This window comes from Lissotriton helveticus, chromosome 5_1 (assembly GCF_964261635.1).
Source record: "Lissotriton helveticus chromosome 5_1, aLisHel1.1, whole genome shotgun sequence".
Classification (NCBI taxonomy): domain Eukaryota; kingdom Metazoa; phylum Chordata; class Amphibia; order Caudata; family Salamandridae; genus Lissotriton; species Lissotriton helveticus.
Window position 1 is genome coordinate 404241217 of NC_136065.1, and position 25049 is coordinate 404266265.

At 45.3% G+C, this 25049-nt stretch overlaps 1 protein-coding gene across 1 annotated transcript in view; it reads left to right on the forward strand.

Moving 5' to 3' along the window:
• The first annotated feature begins 4583 nt into the window (after positions 1-4583).
• The window catches only part of RPL22 (ribosomal protein L22), a 61279-nt gene continuing 40813 nt past the window's right edge, over positions 4584-25049 (forward strand). The window contains exons 1-2 of the mRNA XM_078642623.1: positions 4584-4706; positions 9978-10082. Of these exons, the coding sequence (XP_078498749.1) occupies positions 4695-4706; positions 9978-10082 (117 nt within the window). The 5' untranslated portion in view covers positions 4584-4694. The remainder of the gene's footprint in view (positions 4707-9977; positions 10083-25049) is intronic.

Here is a 25049-nt window from a genome sequence, read left to right on the forward strand (position 1 = left end):
AATTAGCGATCTTAAAACGTTCATGGACTTTAATACCACTAACCCAGCTACTGAATAAGAAAGGTTATACTGGTGCTGAAGTGCAATATATATAAAGTCGCATCATAAAAGGCATTAAATAATACAATGGTGGCGGCTGATGAAAACGAAGGAATAACGGTAAATTTATAAAATAATTAAAAAAAGAAAGCATACTTCACTGCAGCTGTGTAGCTACTTCATTAAGAGATTTATAAATTAGTACACGTTTTAAAGACTGATTGTGCACCGTTCTAGCAGCAGAAAGAAATAAGGCAACTTAGCGTAGTAGTGCCAATAGATACAGAAGTAGATTACCTTAGTCACGCCTTTGAGACAGAGAGTATATCTACTTAGCAGCAGGAGGAAAAACAAAACAAAAAGGAATAAAGCATAGTAGTGTATAAAACTCTGAAACAACAGATATAAGAAAATGAGTGACTTAGCTACAGGATGTATATGGAATCTCTCACCCCCTGAGGCATTTCTGCGTGCTGGTAGTGTACCAGTTTTAAAGTGGGAAGAGTGGAGGGATTATTTCCTCAACTACATTTCCACAATTGAAGAAGATGCAGAATTGAAGCCGGAAAAAAAGTACAAGGTGTTAATGCACAACTTAGGTGCAGGAGGAATAAAAGTTTATAATTCCATAAACAAAAGAACAAGAGGTGGTAATGATGGTGATGTGTTCTCCAACGCAATTGATGACCTAAACGCATACTATAAACCTACAGTTTGTGTTGGGGTAGACAGATACAAATGTTTCCACAGGAAACAAGGGAAGGAGGAGACAATAGATGATTACGTATCTGCTCTTAAAGATCTAGCAATTAACTGTCGTTTTGGAGGACTACACGATGAACTAATAAGGATCAAATAGTAATGCAAGGTTCAAACGAGAACATTCAAGATAATCTTTGGGCAAAGGGGGTGTACCCACTACAGAACATAATAGACATAGCGAGGAAAGCGGAGCTTACTGGACGGTGTGCCAAAGCTGTGTTGAAAGACGAAAAAATAAAGAAAGAATGTGACCAGGTCAGCAAAGTGTCCGATCAAAAGAGTTGGAAAGTCAGCAAGCAAACTGTAAGAAAGGATGACGATATCCAACCAGAAAGAAGACGAGAGAAACGGGGGAAAGGATGTTGTTACCGATGCCTAAGCACTGCACACATGGCATATGATTTTAGATGTCCCGCCCGTGAAGCAAGGTGCACATTCTGTGGACTAATTGGTCATTTCAACAAGACATGTAATAGGAAGAAACCACAACATGTAAAAGCAGTGGTAGACGAAGAAGATGAGTCGGACGATGACACAGATGAAGACATCAACATGTACATCCTCAACATAGAAGATGAACAAGAACAAGCAAAGGTAACAGGAAAAGGAGCTAAGACAAGTAAACCGATGTGTACCATGACAATTGGTGGGGTGGAAATAGATGTAGCTGCAGATTCAGGCTCACCTTACACCATCGTAAATGAAAAGGTATGGAAAGCAAAATTCAAGGAGGTGATCGGTGAGAGACTCAATGAACCGGACATAATTATCAAATCATTTGAGGAAAAAACAATTGAAATATTAGGGTACAGGACTCTCTGGTTCATATTCAAGAGTAGAGAGGCTCAATGTAAACTCTATGTATCAAAGGTAGGACCATCTGTTCTTGGATGGATTGACCAAGGAAGTCTAGGAATCAAGCTGGATCCTAACAGCCGTGAGCCAGTGCTTAGTACGACAGACGCATACGACTACGCAGAATCTCAACGTAGAATGCCTACCAAGACCGACAATTACACTAAAGCAAATGAAATGGATGAGTCACACATAGCAAATGTAAGGGAATGTTCCAACAAAATAACAAGAGGTGTATGGTTGGAGGAACAAATGAAGAACCAAGACATAGTAATCCCATCCATGCCTTGGGAAATTATTGGTATCGACCTAATTGGACCGGTGTCTGCCGGGAATGATTTACAATATATAATGATTATAATTGACCACTACACGAAATGGCCAGAAGTAAGGGTCAATAAAAAAGCCGATTCCCTGCACGTGGTCCAATTCTTGGAAGACACCTTTACGCGTGAGGGATTACCAAAAAAGTTAGTAAGTGGTAACGGGGTACAATTCACCTCAGACATATTCAAGGGATACATGAAAAAGCACCACATCGAACACATAACAACGTCAAAATACCACCCTGCGGGCAACGGAGCCGTAGAGAAATTTAACAGAGTACTTGAAGGAAATATTCAGATGGCCACTTCAGACCAACTAGACTGGAAGAGAGAAATAATGAAAACAGTGTGGGCTTACAGGATAACGCTGTGCGAGTCTACTGGCAACAGCCCATTCGAACTCATGCGCGGACGGACTCCACTTACAAAGGACAATGTGGGCTGGGTTAAGGCTGCCCGCAGGGTACACTGGTCTACTGTGGTGGTGAAAGAAAGACTAGCTCAAGCACAATCTAAGAGCAAGAGTTACGACGACAAGAAACCTGGGTGCAGGAGGTGGAAATCAAGGCAGGATATGTGGCGCAGGCGAGAAGAAGCAGACACGTTGACACGGGTCAAGAGAGATACACCAAACCTCTCACCGTTCGTGAAGGGTACTGCAATTCTGCACGCCTGAGTGATGGGAAAGCCTGGCGTTTCTGAGCATTGTCAGCTCGCAAACATCCCGGAACCGATACAGTGGGCAAGACACTGTTTAAAACTACTGCAGTGCAATCCGGAACGCGGAAGGGTAGTACGGCAAGACAATACTTTTCTGACACTGATTCTGACATTGAACTTCCTGCAACCCAAGGGCAGAGAAGTGATGATGGTGAGCACGAAGGCACCCAACCAGAGGACTGTTTCACCTCTTCATCCAGACCTGCAGGCGCAAGGCGCAGGCTACCGCCATCCCGGTCTGTGACCTGGCGCAACCTATGGACAGAAGCAGGGCTGGTAGACTGTTGGGACCGCCAGCTAAACTTAAGGACTATATATGTGGGTAGCGGAGCCATTCGCTCTCTCCCTGTTTTTGTTGGTTCCAGTTCTCCCCAAGGAAGGGGGATGTGTTGTGTTCATAATACGTGTGTCCCTCATAGGACACCTTACCCTGTGTGCCTGCCAGTGTCCCTGTGAGGACACCGTACCAGCAGTGAAGTCACCAGCTGAAAACTGTCAGAAGTGACAGTTACCAGCTGATCGTGTGGAGAAGTGTGGCTCAGTGGTTAGAGGCGGCAGACCCGGAATCTGAGATCGACCGTGGACCAGGGTTTGATTCCCCGCCTCGGCGGGTCTCGGGCTCATAAATTCCACGGTCTCGACAATTCTCGCTCCGGTGCCTACTCGACTCACGGGGTCACACTCTGCGACTCTGGGCAATAGCTTGCTTAATCTCCACATCGGCCCCTCGCGGCGGGATGCCTGGCTTTCACCTTGTGGACACCCTGCCGGGGTTTCTCACAGGGGAATACCAGGACGGGTTCCCTAAGCAAGCGCGGAGATGCCCCAGGGTAAGTCCTGCGCTATATAAGTTTCATACATTTACATTTACATTACATCGCCGAGCTGACTACAGCTGCGCTCCACGCTTTAGGAGCATGCGTGTTGGCCTTGAATAAAGGAGTTAAACATTTACTTCTTGTCTGTTATACTTAACAGTATGTTACAAATTGAATTGACAGAAATGATGTTGTGATTGATATGGAATAGCACTGCAAAAATGAACGTTAATAGACGGGGAAAAAAAATAAGAAATCAAGATCACCATGAGATGGTTTACATCGTCAATGCAGTATGTTTACTTTGGTGTGACTGCTGTTTGATTGGCATGGAAATATTTAAGAATAATAAGCAAGGTTAGTATGTATCTTCTTTTCGGAAATCCATTTAAAATGTCGTCACATTTTAGTCTTACGTAGTGGCTTAAAATGTAGCTAACCTCAGATAATTCTAGTGTATATATTGGTTTTGCACCACAGGTGACTATAAGCAAACGACAATCATAATTTTGAAAAATGTTGTTGTTAAACAGATGACCGTATAGAAGTACTCCCTGCCCAAGATGGCCGCCATAACAGGACAGCCAAGCTGAAAACTACAGCACGCTTCCTATAAACGTACTTGTCTGCCGTAATTCGCCTCCTTTCGGTTCATTGACAGAAAAGAAAAACTATGTGGCGAACCTCCCTTGTCGAAAAGAAGCAGCAAAATGGCAAAAAACAACACGATCACAGTAACAAGCAATATTTGCCGATTTCAATTCAACAAGAAATTCAACATCCTAAAAACTGGCAAATTGTCACATATTCTTAACATTTATTAGTTGTATTTATTCGGTTAATCAAACTTTAAAAGTTATCAAATGTTCCTGACGCTTAAACAATAATATCTGCGGGATTACTTAGCACGAACTACCAACATTAACCTTGTGGATTATAATATTCTGTTAAAATATACAGCGCTACAAAAATAGCACTGATACACAATTGTGTGCTGAGCGCAAAGCGTTACAAAGATTCCTTAGACTACTATCGCTGTCCCGTTTCACGACTTAAATAATCGATCCCCGGACACCATGATCGTCGGTTCCAAGTTGATGTATGCTGCCTGCACTCGGAAGTACTTTGCGCATGCGCGCTCTGCTTTCTTCCTTTCGGTCGTAATTGAGTCGCAATGGCGCCTGTGGTCAGTATCTGGTTGCTCTCAGGTTTTGATGTTAAGTGGTTCTCATTGCTTGTGTGACACGCTTTTCCCGCTCTGCATTTTGGGTTCTAGACGGTAGTCGACTTTGAGAGTTTGGGGCGGCGGTTTGGGGCTCCGTTTTTGAGAAACGGAGGGCACGTTAGGCGGCCTGTAGCAGAATCGTTTACCACGAGCTCGCAATACCGTGGGAACTGAGTAGCCTCGGGGATTGGCGAGAACAGACCCTGTGTGGTGGTGTGTGCACGATTGGCGTTGCGAGGGCCTTGCTTTTAATACTCTAAATGTATGTGACTATCCCCGCATGTCGACGGCATGTGGCGATGCAAAGAGAGTGATCCTACTTGCTAGTTGTGTGCGGTGTGAAATTAGTTTATGTATTTTATTTATAAAGTTTTATATAGCGCTAGCTAGGCACGGGGGCATCAGAGCGCTTTACATACACAAGAAAAGAAGATGCATTACATCGTAGAACATGGGGAGTCATAAAATATATAAGCAAAGTTAAGCCATATGATGTAGTTTCCTTCTAGAGGAAGTTTACACCACCACTGTTTAACCTTATTTTATGCATCATGCCGCCCAGTTTATTCATTTATCACTTGACCCTGTATGTACACGTACGCAGTTGAATGCACAAGTGCATATGTTGGGTTATTTTTGACCAGATAAACGAGATACCAGTCACGGCACAAACAGGGCAAACACTGTGATGGGCGTTGCAAAAACTTTACTTAAGAACACTGTTGTCTTCAATTAACCCTTCCAAATGTATTTCAAAGTTATGTATGCAGTTGGACTCAGTGTGTGTAGTAAGGTTGCGTCATAACTACAGATTGTTCGTTCTTGAGTTGAGCGACACAGTAGTATTTACACACACCACGAAAATTAGTAAGCACTGAACTACTCGTCCTAAAACCATAGTATTTTTATGCTAAAACCAATTCTACTATACCAAGTAACTCAGTTTCGTATAAATTGGTGTGGGCTGTTGGAATGATTGGATTGTTAGGCTATATATAACAAACGTGCTTATTCCCTCGGGTTCTGGTTAAGCTCTAGGCAGAGCTAGGTCACCTCAAGTCATATTTTTAGATTTGCGTTGTGTTCTTAAGTGTGTTCAGATTCTTTAAAATGTAATATACCTTACTGTTATCAAATCCTGTTTAAATTGGCGAATTCTCTCAGCACGCATGGTCAACTTTAAAGTAGGGTTGATAATGACAGCAACATTTTCAGGAAAAAACTAAATGGCAAAGTTCTTGCAGGTACAATTGCTCTTTGCCTTCTGCCTGTTTTCACATTCTCTGGAAATATGTAGGGTGTTAGACCTGTGCAGTTTGTTCCTAATTATAAATAAGTATAGTTGGAGCACCCGTTGCATATCAAGAGCCCATTACCCAACTGTTGTATTGGAAAGGGCTACCTTTTTGGTGTTGCAGACCCAGTTGTTCGTTCCAGCTATCAAAGCTCATTCTGTTTGTTTACATCAGTGGTCTTCAAACTTGTTAATGCTGTATCTCTGCCACCCTTGTTATAAAATATATTCAGTCGCTAATACCCCCCTGACATTTTCTCAATTATTCTACAAAATTGGCAGCTTTGGACATAACAATTCAAACATTGCAGTTACGTTTCATTATTCCTTTTATGAATGCAGTCAGGTTGTTGCCAACATGCTGGTGGCAGCCTAGGCTCTCTTAAAGTGTAAATGTATCCACAGGGATTCTCTCTCAATTGGAGAATGGACTTTGAGGCTTGCTTCGAGTGCCTCACCCATTCTTCCTCCCTATGGAACACAAGTTTGACACCTACTTCAGTCAAAACATGATTGAAAAAAGACCTTGCGGATTGCTCATTACAAAATGTTTTTGCCACTTTTTTCCGTTTGGTAAAAATACAGTACAGTTTTGAGCATAATAATTGCTAGGGGTGGTTGGGAAATACTTTCCCAAAAAGTTGCACAGAGCACTTGCTCTTTTTTTCGACGTGTTCGTCGTCTTTCTCAAGTTCTTACGTGCACTTTAGAAGGTATTTTTTGCTGCTAGTTAATTGTTGGTATAGAGGATGCTTAGAGCATTAGCACTTTATTGCGCACCTTATAAAAACTTTTTGCTGCTAGTATTAATTGGGATAGCTTTTCCAAAAGAAGATGCACAGAGCACTTGCACTTTTTTCTGACTTCAGCCCCTAAGTCTAGGTTCTTACGCTTACATCCAAACATGTACATTTTTTTCAAATGTCGTGTGTTGCTTGATATTTATTTTTGGATTATAACTTTATATTAATTTTTCTGTGTACCTTACTTAATTAGGTTTCTCCGATAAACTATAGTGTGCTGTATCTGAAATAGCATGTATATGTTGAAAGACCATCTGCATTGTAATTAAGTTGACCACCGCAGAGTATGTATAGTTTAGTGAATAGAACAATTGTTCTCTTTTAATGAATGCTTTTGGAACAGAATTAGCTTAAACAATCTGCATACATTGTTATTAATTCATATACGGTAACTTTATTACCCAAAGCTCATGTATTTTTAAATGAAAGTGAGAATTTGTCATTTTAATTGAATTTTTTTGGTGTATGGAATTGTTTTAATTATGTATTTTATGTGGAATTCCACGGAATTCTAAACCATAATAAAAAATTGAATTGTTATAAAATATATTCAGTCGCTAACATCCCCCCTGACATTTTCTCAATTCTATAAAATTGTCAGCTTTGGACATTACAGTTCAAACATTGCAGTTACGTTTCATTATTCCTTTTATGAATGCAGTCTGATATGATGTTGCCAACATGCTGGTGGCAGCCTAGGCTCTCTTAAAGTGTAAATTTATCCACGGATTCTCTCTCAATTGGAGAATGGACTTTGAGGCTTACTTCGAGTGCCTAACCCATTCTTCCTCCCTATGCGACACACGTTTGACACCTACTTCAGTCAAAACATGATTGAAAAAAGACCTTATGGATTGCTCATTACAAAATGTTTTTTGTCACTTTTATTCGTTTGCTAAAAATACTGGACAGTTTTGAGCATATTTTTTTATGGTACCCTTAAGGCATAATAATTGCTCCCCTTGTTCAAAGCTTACTTGACCGCCCGCTGCCCCCACCTTCACCTCTTAAGTTCACACCAGGACCTCCCATTTTGAAAACCTGGTATAATTATTTTTCCAAACATTCCAACAGTGTGACTGCTAAGCGTGCACATTGCTTCAGATAACTAAATATCTGCCCTACAGTGCCCTTGGCTACTAAAGCTAGTATTTCCATTTGACCAGTCTGTCACTTAAAATTGAACTGAATGAATAAATGCGCCAGATGGGTTCCGACTTAAGAGTAGATCAAAAGCCATGCAAGCCTACGATGTAACATATAGATTTTTAGGCCTGAAAGCAAACTGGTCTGCATAGTCCTGTTACACACTAAAATGCTATGAACCTTCTGCATGCTAGTTGGGGTAAATTCAACATTGTTTATGGGCGCTTTTGTAACTCTTAAGCAATAGGTTTGTGCATGTGGTTACTAATACCATTTGGCATCTAATCGCAAAATGACTTTTTAAAGGACCATTTTTGAAAGTATTAGATCTCTAATAGAAGTAGAAAAAAAGGTTACTCGGCTATAAAATATTTACATATATCCTGCATATTTTTCACCTTTATTTAGTACACAAAGAGCACATTGTGATAGGGGTTTTTGTTTGTGCACCAATAGCATAATTCCCATGTCATTCATGTTACTTAAACAGGTTATTGTTTGTGCGGTTAAATATAAAGCTTTTGGTGTTGAAACATTTGCTCTCCAAAGACTTACTTTACACTGTAGTTCGAGTGATCTAAGCAACTTATATTTTTATTCTAAATAAAAAAAGCCTTGTTTGCTAATTTATATTTAAGCCTGTTCCAATTGTTGCCTGATGTATGTCTGTTGACAACTGTGGTACCTAGCATCTTATACAATTATATATAGATGACTAACCATGAAGTGTGGGAATGTTTTTCACCAAGGGGTTCTGAGTGACATCAAATAGACAATGAGTGAATTTCGAGTTGTCTTTCATGTCACTCAGAACCTAAAGGTTAAAAATATCCCCATAATCCACTTTATACCCATCTATAATTTTGTTGTATGGCACCAGAAGAATATGCTCCTGCTCTCAACTGCTAGGCAAGTGCAGAGGGTTAATGGAGGGGCCATACGTAACATAGCCTCTCCACCATGGCCCAGATGTGACTGAAAAAAAAAAATAAACTTTACTTCCATATTCCCTGCTTTCCTTGCCCCTCCTTTGCTATGCTTCTGCATTTAGTTAAAGCAGACAAGCAGCGCTATGTTGACAGGCTCTTAGGAGTCCTGTCAGCCTGGCCTAGAAGGCCTTTGTGTCGTTGCAGCAGTGGGCAACAAGTTTTGTTATCAATTGTTGCGAGGTCCTAGGATTGAGTTACTAGATTTAGAATCTGGTGTACACAATAGAGGCTTCCTATGGAAGCAATACATAACCTAATGAATATGCTATACCAGGTATCATAGTGAATACCTGAAGGCAGTGCAGGGTATTATAGCAGCTTGTTAAATGAGTGAATAGTTGGGAGTGGAGGATTCGGTTTATTTGGCTAGGTTTGGTTTTGGTTCATCCTCTGAAGCAGGAAATGCCAAAGAGATATCAAATCAGTTACAAGCTTTTGTTTTTGTGTTCAAAACATGGATCTGTAATATGCATAAATATATAAAAAATATTCCTGTCTAGGACCATTGCATTGGACAGCTTAAGAATTAACATTTATTTGCATACCCTGCAGAAGAGGGTCAACCAATACCTTTTTTACTTTTTATAGAATAGAAGAAATAGTCTGGGATCCAGGTCAAAAATGGTTTTCCTTGGAGGCGAGTTGGGAATAGCCAAGGTTTAACTTGATGTGATGCAGCTAATTAGGTGTCTCCATGGCACGTTGGTATTCATTTAGTCGGTGTTCATTTAGTTACTGTATTTAAATTTGATTATCACAAGTTTCTAGCCCTTCTGAACTGACATTGTACCCCCGTCCACTAAATTGACCGTACAGCCACTTGGCTGCCAGTAGCTTTCATATTGCAGCAAGAGATAGTTGATAATCCAACATCCAAAATACACCAGTCAATTGACCATGGGGTACTTGTCCCTTTCTGCGTTTTGGTTGATCATGCTGTAGCTTTTAAAGAAAACAGTTCATCAAACGTCTTGACTCTGTTTTGTGTATTCACTTGTAGAAGAAGCCTGCAACAAAGGGCAGCAAAAAAAAGAAGCAGGTTCTAAAGTTTACTTTGGACTGTACCCATCCCGTAGAAGATGGCATAATGGATGCTTCTAACTTTGTAAGTATTTTTTGTCATTATTGATTTTTAATTTGTGTAATGAACATGGCTGCCAATAAATTGGGCTATAAGGATGACTGCCAACTTTTGTCCTGTATACATGTTCATTTTCCCTAACACTCTAGGCCAAAATCCTTGACTTCTGTTGGATTGCACACTATCCATGGGTTCCTCAGTATATACGATCAGCAACAACTTCTACTGGGCCGTGACCCCTCTCTGCTATAGTGTTTCACTCCTCACAGCCGTTTATCTACTAGATTATCCTCAAAGAAGACTGATGCAGTGGTCTTCACCTAATAACAGCTTCCTCTCTTTTCCCCCTTTATTATCTCAACCTACACAAATTGTGACAACAGCTCTAAAGACTAAAATACGTTCACCATGAGCTTGACCAACATAGTCTCTCCTAGGGAATAGAGCCTCATCTCAACCTTCTTTACCTTAGTCAATCAATCAATCAGGTCATTTGTAGAGCGCACTACTCACCCGTAGGGTCTCAAGGCGCTGGGAGGGGGGGGGGTGCCGCTACTGCTCGAACAGCCAGGTCTTGAGCTTCTTCCTGAAGGAGAGGTGGTCTTGGGTCAGGCGCAGATTGGTCGGAAGTGAGTTCCAGGTCTTGGCGGCCAGGTAGGAGAAGGATCTTCCTCCTGTTGTCGCTCTTCGGATGCGGGGGACGGCGGCGAGGGCGTGGTTGGTTGATCTGAGGAGGCGCTTGGGAGTGTAGAAGTTGATCCGGTTGTTGAGGTAGCTCGGGCCTTGGTCGTGTAGGGCTTTGTGCGCGTGGGTGAGGAGCCGGAAGGTGATTCTCTTGTTGACCGGGAGCCAGTGCAGATCTCTCAGGTGTCCGGAGATGTGGCTGCGTCGGGGGATGTCGAGGATGAGTCTCGCCGAGGCGTTCTGGATCCGCTGGAGTCTCTTCTGGAGTTTGGCAGTGGTTCCGGCGTAGAGGGCGTTGCCGTAGTCCAGTCGGCTGGTGACGAGGGCTTGGGTGACCGTCTTCCTCGTCTCGGTGGGGATCCACCGGAAGATCTTACGTAGCATGCGCAGGATGTTGAAGCATGACGAGGAGACGGCGTTGACTTGTCTGGTCATGGAGAGGGAGGAGTCCAGGATGAAGCCCAGGTTGCGTGCGTGGTCCGTCGGTTTGGGTGCGGTGCCCAGGGCGGGGGGCCACCAGGAGTCGTCCCAGGCGGAGGGCGTGGAGCCCAGGATGAGGACCTCCGTCTTGTCTGAGTTCAGTTTCAGGCGGCTGGTCGTCATCCATTCGGCTACGTCTCTCATCCCTTCGTGCAGGTTGGCTCTGGCGGTGTCGGGGTCGTTGGTCAGGGAGAGGATCAGCTGGGTGTCGTCAGCGTAGGAGATGATGTTGAGGTTGTGTTGGCGTGCGATGGTCGCGAGGGGGCTCATGTAGACGTTGAAGAGGGTGGGGCTCAGTGAGGATCCTTGAGGGACGCCGCAGATGACTTTGGTGGCCTCTGACTTGTACGGTGGTAGGCGGACTCTTTGTGTTCTTCCGTCGAGGAAGGAGGTGATCCATTCCAGTGCCTTCTCCTGGATTCCGATGTTGCTGAGGCGCTGTACTAGGGTGCGGTGGCAGACAGTGTCGAAAGCCGCGGAGAGGTCCAGGAGGATGAGGGCCGCTGTTTCTCCGTTGTCCATCAGAGTTCGAAGGTCGTCGGTGGCGGCGATGAGGGCGGTCTCGGTGCTGTGGTTCGCTCGGAAGCCGGACTGTGAGGGGTCGAGGGATCCATTCGTCTCGAGGAAGGCGGCCAGCTGTTTGTTGACGGTCTTCTCGATGACTTTGGCCGGGAACGGGAGGAGCGAGATGGGACGGTAGTGGTGTTGAGTTATTTCTGAGGGTGACTGGAAAGTGTATCTGGCTTTTCAGTAAGTGTTTAGCTGCATGCTTGTTTTTTCTTTGTTGCAAAAACCCAAATGTATGTGGATTTATGGTTTCTTTGTGGATTTATGGTTTCTTTGTGGAGGCAGATAACTTAGAATGACTTACCCCAAGCAAAAATCGCTGTTCTCCTATACACTTGTTTTAATAACTGAATCATATAGGATTGCATTAATAAAATTCGCAATTGTAATCCTAGTGGTTGTTTTTATGACCTAGTTTGTCAGGTTTGCCAAGCTTACTTCCACAGGGCTGGTTATATATGCATTACATGTTTTAAGTTTTCCGCTTTTGTCTGTTTCAGGCAACGCATTCCTGAACTATTGAATTAAGACCAAATGAGTTATGAAAATGAATGGGCCCCCACTGGTGCGCCCTCCTCTGGTGAGTTTGGCAGCAATAGACCTTCGCTGCGTCTCATTCGCCTGAACTCTAGTCAGACTCCCTTGCTGGGCTGTTTACTTTTTTGAACCAGGACACATTCCTTGCAACGGTATATTGATCCTCACCACCTACTAGGTTTCAGCCTAAAATGGGGTACAGCATTTCTACCCTTGGTGGCGGTTCCGCATGAGGATGTTGTCCCCTACCTGGAAGCTAGGGGTCATCGCTCTCCTTTCTAGACTAGCCCGGTTGTTGGTGGCCCGTCTCTTCTCAGCATTCGATGTTCCGAATTGCTGGCTGCAAGTCTGGGCCTGTTTGGATTCTGTTCCTTTTGGAGCTTCGGAACAGGAGGTCCATTGAGGCACGGTTGGTGGTACTGTGTGGGGTATGTCTGTAGGCCCGCAAGAAGCGATGCAAACAGCACTCTGGTTATTAGCCCTATTCTCAGGTCTCAGTCCTAATGAACCGTTTGACTTCCCCATTTACTTGGGGCCACTAGGAAGTCAACTTCCTGTGTTGAATGGCCAGGGACGTCAAGTAGTCCTGGAATTCCCGCCCCTGAAATGGGATACCGGTATCAGTTTTCAGTTCTATAGGCAGGCTGACTAGTGCAAATGTCTTCTCCAAGACTGGTTGACCTTTGCAAATGTGGTTGACTGGCTGTATTAGCTTGACTTTGGGGAACATGGTGTTCTAGTCTCTCTGGACCGCCGCAAGACTCCACATGGGAAGCTCCCGAAGTCCATACTCTCATTTGACCACGAATTGAGACGCTATTCCTGCGTGAACACTGGGGCTGGGGGTGATTCCTCACTGATGATGGCTCAAGAATTCCGTACTTTCACTGGTGTGTCCTGCCCTGTTTATCGCACTTTGACCCGGAGTCTTGCCTTTGTCTTGACCACACCCTGGTGGCCCTGATGCGCCAGGTCAACCACCCTGGCCGATAGACTCTGCGGCACCACGATTTGCCGATCCTCTGAGCTGCAACCCCTTGCTTGCGCTCAGCTTGTTCCGCACTCACCGTAGCTTGCTTCTCGTCATCTGTTCCATGTGAGCCAGCGATCTTGAGTCGTCAATGAAGTGTTTCCATTGTCTCGTGGTGAGTGCTTCTTTCGCCTTTGAGAGAGACTCATCTCCCTTTTTCTATTCCTGTAGTTCCTGGATTATTGGCTCCTTTGAGCACACTTTGTGGACAGCCATTCTCACTAAGACCTCTGCTCCTTGCTAGTCTTGTCTGGTCTCTTTCTTCCAGAGGTGACAAGTGCCTCGATGGGTAGTTCGCCGGGTTGTTTGCACCCAGATGGTAAACCCCCTCAAAGGAGTACAGTTGCAGCTCCATGGCCCATCTCTCTATGCTCTGGTGCCAATCTGGCAGACCCAGTAAATAGCGCAACCAACAGTTTAAGGTCAGTGACCACCCGCAACTGCCAACCACAAAAGTATAGCTGCAAGTTGCGGCATGCCCACTGGATGGCCAGTGCTTCCCACTCTTTCTGAGCATACCTTGTCTCCGTATCGGAGAGCGCTCTACTCGCATAGGCAGTAGGGACCCACGATCATTGTCTTCTCCTGTAGGAGCACTTCCCCAAGCCTCACCAGGCTAGCATAGACTACCAATTCATTTCTTTGCTGTAGACTGAAGCTCGCCATGCTGTCGTCGTCGAGGGCTCCGGGCAGTCCCCTCAGTGGCTCCGATATGGTGGCTAGGTTAGGGATGAACATCCTGCAGTACGTCACCATACCCAGGAAGCTTCTAACTTCCGTTGCCTTCTTGTGTTCAGACCACTCATGATTGCCTCCCCCATCTTTGGGTCCATCCTCAATCCATCTTGTGAGATGAAATAGCCAAAAATCTATATTGAGTTTCTATAGAAGGAGCACTTTTGACTGTGCAGTCACAACTGCATTCGGCCATTCCCTTCAGCATGGCCCTCAGCCACACATGGTGTTTTTCAAGGCTATCCAAGAAAATCAGGATATTGTCATTTATATTTAGAATCACCCAGTCGGCCCAGAGAGGGTTTCCTTGATGGTATTGTGGAATACCTGAGCGGTTGATGAGATGGCGAAATTGAGGCTCCGATATTTCCGTAAGCAGATTTTCGTGGAAACTGTTGTAATCTATATGCTGGCAGGCTCAAGCTGCAGCTGATGGTAACGAGCATTTAGGTCTAGTTTTCAGAACCATTGGGTGCCATTCAGGTCTGCCACAATGTTACCCATGGTCAGCGTAATGTGTTGCTCCCTTTTAATGGCTTTGTTTGGGAGCCTCATGTTGACACAGTATCTCTGGGCTGTTCCGGGGCAATAACTAACTGGGCCACCCACAGTGTAGGGCTGGTCACCTTTTCTGTGACACCCATCTCTTCTATGTCTGACAGTTCTTTTTCCACTTTTGGCCACAGGTAGACAAGGACCCTTCGGTGGCGTAATGTTGTAGGACGCATCGCCTTGCCGATATGCAGGCGGATATTTTTTCCTTTGTCAGCCAAGGTGAGGGAATAGCTAGGGAAAGTCTTTAATTATGGCCATGACGTGCTACTCGCACACTTGTTTTGCAAAAAATACCAGCTGCAAGTCCTGCTGTGTGGTAACCTAGCATGGTGCCTTTGTTTCCTTCAGTGACATGGAATTGTGCTGTAGGTGATCGGCCTTCACTCATGACACCGATTGCTATTGTCCCCTTCAGGGGCATCGGCTCAATATACCCATAAGTGTAGATTTGTGTCTCGGAGGCGAACAGAGCAGGGCACAGTGTGATTTTGTCAAACTGCACTGAGTCCATGACTTTCACAGAACCGCCTATATTGATCAATGCTGTGATGACTGTGCCACCTATCCCTATTGTGCACGTGGAGGGTGGCCTCTTTCTGTTACTGTCCTTCCTTGCGAGCGATATTACAAAAACTTCATCTTTGTCCTCACTTGGGTGAGTGCCCTGCCTGCTGCTGCTTGGTATAGCTTAGGTTTCCACCTCTTCTAGAGACAGTTGTCTCAAGGTAGCGGTCATCTTCCTCTAGTACCCGGACTTAAACCCCTATCTTTCGCTTCGGCACACCTTTGTGACGTGATTGATTTTGTCGTACTTAGAGCAAGCACGCCCTCTCGCCAGGCAAACTTTTGGTATTTTATGTTCCAGGCACATTTGCCACATCCGTTAACCACCAGCCTCGATGTACACTGCAAGCGGGAAGGCGCAGGCCATCTTTGGCATTCTTAGACACGCCCTTCCTTCACCTTCGGTGGCCCACCTATTGGCACACATTTGCCTAGGACTACCTCCATGTCTTCAATCCTGCTATTTGACAGATCCTGAGAGTGGGCCGGGAACACGATTTTATCCAGGGAAATGCTGAAGGAAGAGGCGCCTGAGCACCGCTGATTTGCAGTTTTGAATTATCTGGGCGTGAGTTTCTTCTGCCGATCGATGTTCACGCATGTGAACGTCAGTTTTCAAAGGAGTGCTTGGAACTTATCAATGGACTGGTCAGTCGCCTGATGGGCTTAGTGTAATGTGAAACGCTCACAGTCTGGTTGGAGCTGTGGATCGAAGTGTCGTTTTAGGGTTGCCACAGCAATATCTAAGTCGGTGCCCCCACTTGGTGTTTAGGGAATGTTCTCGAAGAGATTGTAAAGCTCAGCATCACCAAATGTACCAATAGTGATCTATTGCCCTCTCAGTCGGTTTCACGGGTGGCATGAAAATAGGGTTGCAAACACCCCACCCAAGAGCGCCATCACAGTACTGCTGTGGCGGGGTCATCTACCTTGCTAAATAGGGGTAGCCCCACTACAGAGGCATGTGTGTATGGGGCTGTGGTGCCTGACCATGGCCTGTCATCGTGGCAGGCGCAGTTGGAAACTAGTGTTGTCCTTGGCACTTTCTCTTGCACTTGGGGCTCTTGCCCTTTATTCCCCTCAGCCCAGGTAAGTCAGTCCTGCAGTATCACCAATGTACTATCCTCTTTGGTGGTACTCTTATTTCCGTATCCTTTCCTTTTTCTCTTTATTTTTTCTTTTTGTAGTTTGCCAACTGAGCTGCATTTACAATAATTTGCCACCTCCATCTTTTCAAATGTTATTTCTAAGGCACATTGGCAGTGGTGGCTGTCTCGGATTTCATATGCTAATGCACACTTTCTGTCCAGAAATTCTGGCAGAGATGCACCCATCAAAAAGAGTTTTGTATGGAGAGGTTGTCAGTAATGTTTAAGGTTCAGGGTGAGGCAGGTTGCGTGATTTTGCCCTCGATGAAGCTGCATCTTCTTGTTTGGTATTCTTATTGGGATATTGTAGAACTAGTCGCGGGATGATTTTCTGTTAGATTTCCCATACTACTTGCTTATTTGTTGGTGTGAAATCCATTTAAAGCGACAAATGAGAAGTATGCACGTTTAGGACCCCTGATTATACCTACAGCACCTCTGTCTAATAATGCATGCAGGCCAAACATTTTCTGATGCATCCATTCTGACATGCTTATGTCCATGATTTGCAAACTTTGGCAACTAGTGTGTGTCCGGGCGTCAATGTACATACTGTGGTTCTTAATGAATTTCTGGAAGGGCACCTGTTAATCCTTAGTAAATAGTAGTGCTAATACATGAACAACTAATCAGAACATGTTACTAAAAGGGGATCAGTAGACTGTAATTTTACTTGTTCGGACTTTTAGTGAAACAAGTGAAACTTTAGAGGGAAGCTCTTATGGCATTGAACTATATTGTAGTCAATTTCCAATTCCTTTTATAGGACAGGAGGTCCATATTTCTTAGCGAACATTTAGTAAGGTGGTCGCTGAGGACAGAACTTGGACTAGAAGTGACTAAAGTAAATGTTGTTCCCCTATTATTAGGGCACAACTGGGCTGCTGCTTACTATGTTATCAATAGAGCTCTCAAAAGTCCTACTGAGGTGGCAGAAACTACAACCCCATGTTGGTTTTAAGCACAGCATTTGATTGTGCAGAAGTTGTGCACTTCCACTGAAAGAGTGCTTGCATTTCCCGTTTTCCTTTGTGTGAAAGGTTGTACTCAAATCCGCTGGACTGTATTGGTTATGGGTGTAAGCCAGTTATCAAGACTGTAGGTCAGCTCTGTTTATTATGAAACGTTACGATTTAGGTAGTATCCCTGACATTTATTGTGAAAACCACATATTAGTCAGTACGTTTTTAGGCTTTTATGGATATATTGTTATTACTCTCTATTAAAGATTACATTTCTTTTGTTACATGGATTATCACAGATTATTGTAGTAGGCAAATGTTTTGGGCTTGGTTACCCCTCTGTCAGTGATTAGATAAATTGGCTCTCTGCTAATCCTTGTTAGGCTCCCCAGTGGAAGTATTTCGAATTGCCAACTATACATTTATATTAGTACTTTTATTCCCGTTGGTTGCCCTGTGGGACAGCTGACGCAGTACAATACGTGTGAGTTGGTTACAGTGACAAATCAATGAAAGATCAAGGCTGAAGGCCAGATAGGTTTATTGGGAAACGTTATGTCTGATGACAGGTCTAATCTGTTATGGAATTGTATGACCAAGGCAATCGGCCTGGCTTACTTCGTGTGAGAATCATTTGTTAGGCCCTTAACAGAGGATTATTACCCTTTCACAGCCCGTCGACTAGTTTTTTTTGTTACATGAAATCTAAGGTTACTGCAGTAGGAAAGGGTTTTGGTGTGTCACTCTCCCTGGCAAATCCTGGGGGTAGAAGATTTCAGTTTCAATCCTTTTTTTGTTAACTCTTTTTGAGATGTAGGTTTTGCCAACTGTAATTTTGTTTACACTAAGTATTTTTGATGGTTGCCAGATAATTCACGCTCATGCCTTTGTTGGCTATGTTGTCAAGCCAATTGTGTAAGTCTTCTAGTTCATTGCCAAAAGCTGTCAGATTCCATAGGTTTGATCTATTTTTATGAAAAATTAAGGTAAAGCCAGGTGGCATGTCTTTCGTATTGTGAAAAGCTTGTGTTGAGGGCAGTAGGTTAATACTCTGTGCTAAAAGCTGTAGTCTGTTACTTTGTTACACAGAAGTTTATAGAACTCTATAGTAGGCAGTGGTTTTGCTCTTGATTACCTGCTTGAACAAACCATGGGGATAGAAGATTTGCACTATATTAATCCTTATAAGGTCGTCATAGAAGGGATTCTATATTGTTTTAACAACTGTACTCCAATGCTATTAACTTATGTTTGCTTTGCTGCAAAACGTATGTTTAGTACAGCAGGTCTGCGGTGGTTATGGTGCCAGGCAGTGATAAAGACTATGGGCCGGATTGGTCCATTGGGAAAACTTATGCCAGGTGAGCATACCCTGCCCTTAGTTGGCAGGGTATGCTCAGACGTGAGTCCCTTGCTCACTTTGCCACTGGAGTCAAGCAAGCCCGGCTGAAGACGGCTGTAATGCCAGAAACCGGTCCTGGGAAGCTTGATTCCGGTCCAGGGAAGACATGGCTTGGCAGTTCGGGCTGGACTGTTCCCATGAGGCACAGAATCAGACTGATTTGCATATGGCCATGTCTGAACTGGGGTGGCGGAGTGAGCTAAAGAACGGTGATGGATTAAACCCAGATCAGTTGACTGGGAGTGAGTGTTTGTATTGTCAGCGCTCCGTCCAGTCCATCATCACCTTTGGTTTTTCTTTGCTTGCTTTGCAAGGCATGCTGTATAAGTTTTTTTTTGTTTTTTTTTTGTGGTGTGGAAGCCCTGCCCGTATTTTTCATTGGCTGGCGTCATTGTCCATGGTAAACTATGGCCTTCCTATTGATAATGAGGCTTCTTAGTCCTTCCTGGTTACCGCCCTGTCTCCTTTCACTGAGTGGGCTTTAAGACGTGACTGGGTCACCGCCATACGATGTTGCTGGAGCTGGAAGGGCGCTAATGGTCACCCAAGCTAATTTTTAGATCGAGAGGAAAGTAATAAAGGAGTTGGCATTGGGTTTGGGCACAGGCGAAAGCGGCAGGCCGCTCAAGTTTCTTGCTTGTTTTTTAAATGTGCTGTATATTTGAGATCTCCAAATTATGAGCTTCCATGAGACATTCTGCCTATGAATAATGGAGACCGTGGACCAGCAACACCATATTGTGTACACGCAGTGAGCACGACATAAATACCCCAATGCTCATTATGAAGTGGAAACCTTGAGCATTTTTAAGGTCAGAACTTAGCATATTCCAAAATTCATTTGAAATGCATTGAGCAAAAATACTATTTAAAGAGACACTAAATGCACAATCCGCGATTCCTCGTCTTCATTGAACTGCTCCTGCTGATGGTTCACTCGTGAGAGGTGTAAAGTAACTTCTATTACATCCAGGGGCAGACAACTTTATGACATGTATACTACATGACCACGCATGGATGTTAGATTTAGAAAAGCTAGATTCAATAATACCACATCGTTCGGTTTTATGCCGGGGGTCACACATGGCAGCGCCTTCTGAAAAAGTGTGCAAAAGGCACGTCACCGGTGTTCAAGGAAGGTTCTACTTCCATGCAGGTCTGAGTCATGTTTACTGTCTCTGTTTTCAAAGTATAGAGTCCGATCTTAAACGCACAACACAGTCAAGTCTCCTACAAATAGCGCTTCCATTCCAGGGGTGGGATCTCTCTGGGGGACTAGCGCTTACGCACACTGTGATCACACGTGCGCCTGACATGTTGAACATGAAATTAGCTGACCCATTCCCCGAATGCACACATCTTGGGAATTAAAACAAGGTACATAGCCGAAAACCCGTTGCTGGCAAGGTTTCTCTGAGATCAGTCACAGACTTGGGGTGTCTCGGAAAGAGAACCTCATGAGCGGAATTGTCGCTTCTTCAGAGGGTGTAAGTAAGGTGAACCTCTCTTGCAAGTATCCACTTTAATAACAATACAAAAGATAGCTTGTTTTGTGGCACGTCATACCACACTTCCGCCGTTTCTAACCGCTGTACAGCACAGAGCTTTTATTGAAGTACACTTGTATTTCAGACACCTCACAGTTGCAGTAGACCTCCTGCTCCTTTCACTTCAGCAGCCACGGCAGTGTTATATAGCGGGAACTCGACCCAAAGGTATTGAAGCGCTTTACAGGAGCACCGGTTCTCCAGTATTTGGGGTGTCTTTCATAGATTCACATGCTTGAATATTCCCCGTCGTCTAAGTGGGAGTCCCACGGTATATAAAAAATAGCAATAATGCTAATATAACATAAATGATATCATCATAATAAAAATAGAGATAATACACACTGTAAAACCTCTACAATGGTAACTTCCATAGGAAGATATTATAAGAGAGAAACTCATTTGTAACATATCAGTGTCATTATGTTGGTCCAAACTGCAGCCAATCAGGCTCAAGCACCCTCTAGAACCTTCTCCTCAGAAGCTCAAGCCCTCAGATTTTCTACCGCACGTCGTGTGAAGGGAGTCTCCCTGAGCTCTGCTCAGTTTTCTTCAAGTATTTCACTTCAGTTGTTTTTCTACAAGAATGTCAAGTAAGAAGTCTTTGTTTAGACCTTGCTCTTCCTGTGGGAAGCTACGTTTGTTTGAAAAGGACCCCCACCAAAAGTGTATTTACTGTTTGTATCCTGAACACAAGGTGGATGACTGTAAATTCTGTAGAGCTTTTCCAGCTAAGACTCTCAGAGACAGGCAAGGTCGTCTTCTATGGTTGAAGCGCCTCCAGGATAAAGAGGATGTTTTGTCAGATGCAGAAAGTCTTCAGTCAGGCTGTTCCACTGTTGCTTCCAAGCGTGGGAGTGTTCAGGAGTTACCTTCTCCTTTTTTGAAGAAGAAAAAGTTGGCTTTAACTGTGGCACAAGTTCAACCAACAGCTCCTATGGTTTCTGGGTCTACGCCCACGAGACCTGGCTCTCAGGCGTCATTTCCAGCCTCTATAAGTGTTCTCACAGTTCTGACACCGCGGTCGTCGACGGGCTCGTCGACGACCGTTCCATCAACGAGATTGGCTGTGGTGTCTTCGTCGACGGCTTCAGTGACGACGACGTCTGCGTCCTCGTCGTCGACGATGGTTATGTCGACGTCTTCTACGTCGACGAGAGCTTCTACAGTCTCGTCGACGATCCCGATTGTCTCGTCGGCGACGAAATTACCGTCGACGAAGAAATCCTCGTCGACGTCGAAGAGTTCATCGTCGACGAAGGTCCTGTCGACCGCTCCGTCGACCAGCTCGTCGACGACGGCTTCGTCGACGAAGAAGACGACGACGGTCCTGTCGACGACGGTCCCGTCGACGACGGTCCCGTCGACGGTAGTGCCTAAACGCTCGTCGGCGTCTACTGCTACAGCGTCGACGCCTGCCGTGGAAACAACCTCGTCGACGGCGACAACTGCAGCTGCGGCAGTTTCACAGGGATCACCGCCGGATCATGCAGGATCCTCGTCGGGAGTAGGTTCTTTTGCCACTATGCCTGTAGTGCCTCTGCCTTCCATGGCCTCTGGCAAGGATTCTACTCTCCACTTGCCACCTCCTGGTCTCCAGCTACCATCACCAATGATGGCTACTGATCACGAAACGGAATCTATTGGGGACGACGATGTCCTTGACGAAGCACATAGTCCATCGGAATTAATAATTAAATGTCAGGACACGAGTTCGGAGAACGATGAGGTGGAGGAAGTGGACCACCAGGACGAACAATATGTACAGGTTCCTATGACAACATTCCCAGTTTCTTTGTTTTCTAACCTCCAGCATATGCTGGACGACTACAATCGAAGATTTCCGCCAACCCCTCAGGGTACACCGAGCCACGCTCCATCGGAGGCATCAGGCCCTGCCAGCCATCAGCATTCTTCGGGGCAGCCTGTTCAGCCAGAGCGTCCCCGCCCTACTATCCCCATTACTCCGCAACCTGTTGCGCAAGAGGTGGAGGAGTCGAACACAGAAGAAGGGGAAGTACCCCAGGATACTGATGAGGAACAGGATCCAAATATGGCGGACTTCGATGACTATCGGATACAGACACCTTCTCCGCAAACAGAGGCTGGTGATTCACCTCCGGTTGATATCGCAAGCTTCCATGTGCTGATGAATAAAGCGGCAGACCGCTTTAAATTACCGATGGCACAACGACAGGAAGACTGTTTTCTTTATGATTTCAAAAACCAACCGTACAAACAGATTCACACCATACCTATTATAGAATTTGTATGGAAAGAGGGTATAAAGATCATGCATGCTCCTAACTCCTTGCCTGCACAAGTCCCTCGCCTGGAAAAGAAATATAAGGCTCCGGCTGGTTCCCCCGCTTGTTTGCTCTCGCATCCTAAGCCAGATTCGGTGGTCACACAGGCAGCGCAGCGACGATCCTGTAATCCGGCGACTCCTATCACCGCTCCGCCTGATAGAGGGTCGACGTTTGGACGCTATTGGGAAAAAAATTTCAACCATGTCGTCTACGTCCGTTGGTGCTGCAAATGCATTGGCCATTTTGGGTCGTTTCGATCGGCAAATGTGGTCAGATATTTCTGCATTAGTTTCGCTGATACCGGAAGCGTCCAGAGCAGAAGCGCAACAGATTCTTCAGGATGGCATGAGGGCATCAGAAGAAATGATTGACGTGGCAAGTACGGGTTTTCGTATCCTCGCCAGTGCTGCGGCACTCCGCCGCCAGGGTTGGCTTAAATCCACTTCATTCCGGCAGGAGGTCCAGTCGAAGATACTCGACATGCCCTATGACGGTGAATCTCGCTTCGGCGCTCACATTGACGAAGCGCTTGAGTCAATAAAGAGACACCGATACAGCAAAATCGCTAGGTTCCTTGCAATTTAAGAAGCAGCCCTTTCGTGGCGCGCGTGCAAGAGGTTCGTCTTCCACCACTTTTCGAGGAGGACACACTCCGTACCGCCAATACAATCAAGGAAATCAGCGTTACTCCAACCAACAGTCTAATCGCCAAAATCAGTCGAAACCCTATAGAGGAAAGTCAAATTATAGGGGTACCACCAACAAACGTCAATGACTCTCAAGTTGCGCAAGGAGTTGGAGGGAGAATCTCGCAGTTTTATTCCCAATGGTCTCTGATAACATCGGACCAATGGGTATTAGACATTGTTCACAAGGGTCATGCCTTGGAGTTCAGAGATTCCTCCACATTCTCCACCATCAGGCCCGCCACCTCCCCATTTCAAGGAATTGCAACATCAAGTTCGTCTTCTAATACTAAAAGGTGCAGTCGAAGTGGTTCCTATATCTCAACAAGGGACAGGTTTCTACTCACGTTTTTTCCTCATTGCCAAGAAGACGGGAGAGTGGCGGCCTATACTGGATTTGAGGGCGCTCAATTTCTTTCTGAAACGGCAATCTTTCCGCATGCTAACGTTGTCGGAAGTCTTGCGGCTTCTCTGCAGCGGAGATTTCCTATCAACAATAGATCTGCAAGACGCCTATTTTCATGTGCCGATTCTCCAACACCATCGCCAATTTCTGAGGTTCAAGGTGGGCAATATGCATTACCAGTTCAAGGTGCTGCCTTTTGGCCTGCGATCGGCACCTCGTGTTTTCACGAAGGTCCTGGCCCCTGTCATGGCTTATCTACGTCTTCAAGGAGTGCAGATTTTTCCTTATCTAGACGATTGCCTTCTGAAATCTCCTTCTCCTCTACAGCTGGCTCACGACACAAGTCTCTGCCTGCAGACATTCGAGTCACTGGGGTTGACCATCAACATGGAGAAGTCACATTTGGCACCATTGCAAAGGAGAAACTTCCTGGGAGCGATTCTAGACACGAGCTTATCAAAAGCCTTCATCTCCCAAGAACGACAGAGGAAGATAGAACGTCTGGTCACCATCATCCGTTCAAAACAGTCAGTTTCTGTGCGGACGTTGAAGTCATTTCTGGGGATGGCGTCGTCCTGCATCGCTCTGCTCCCGAACTGCAGGCTACGCACTCGTCCTATTCAGGAAGAACTAGACCTGCAATGGCGCCAAGTGTCAGGGTCCTTCAACGACCTAGTGCGAGTCTCGTCTCGCATGAAGGACAGTCTGCTTTGGTGGAAGGAACCATCCAGCCTGGACGAAGGAGTTTCGTTTCTGGCCCATTCTCCGGATCTAACACTGACCACAGATGCGTCCATGGAGGGTTGGGGTGCTCATCTCCTGGACCTTTCAATCAAAGGCAAGTGGACGACGACACAACGAAACTGGCATATCAACAGACTGGAGTTGATGGCGATCTTCCTTGCTCTCAGATCCTTTTTGCCCGTGGTGCAAGGGGAGTCCGTGCTGGTTCAAACGGACAACACAACCAGCATGCACTACATGAACAAACAGGGCGGCACAAGATCTCAGCCATTGTCTCGGCTAGCTCAGAGGATCTGGAATTGGGCTCTTCGTCATCAAATTTCCTTGACGGCGGTCCATCTGCCGGGGGTTTCAAACATCCTAGCGGATTCGTTGAGCAGGTCCACGTCATCGACCCACGAGTGGGAGCTTCATCAGCCTACTCTGGACATGGTGTTCCGCCGTTGGGGTCATCCCATGATAGACCTTTTTGCCATTCCACTGAATCGGGAGTGCCCCGCCTTTGCGAGCTGGCATCCTCATCCAGAGTCCAGCGGAAATGCCCTTCTCATGGACTGGAGCGGCCTGTTCGCCTATGCATTTCCTCCAATACCGTTGGTACCGAGAACGTTGTGGAAGATGCGCAGGCAACCCTG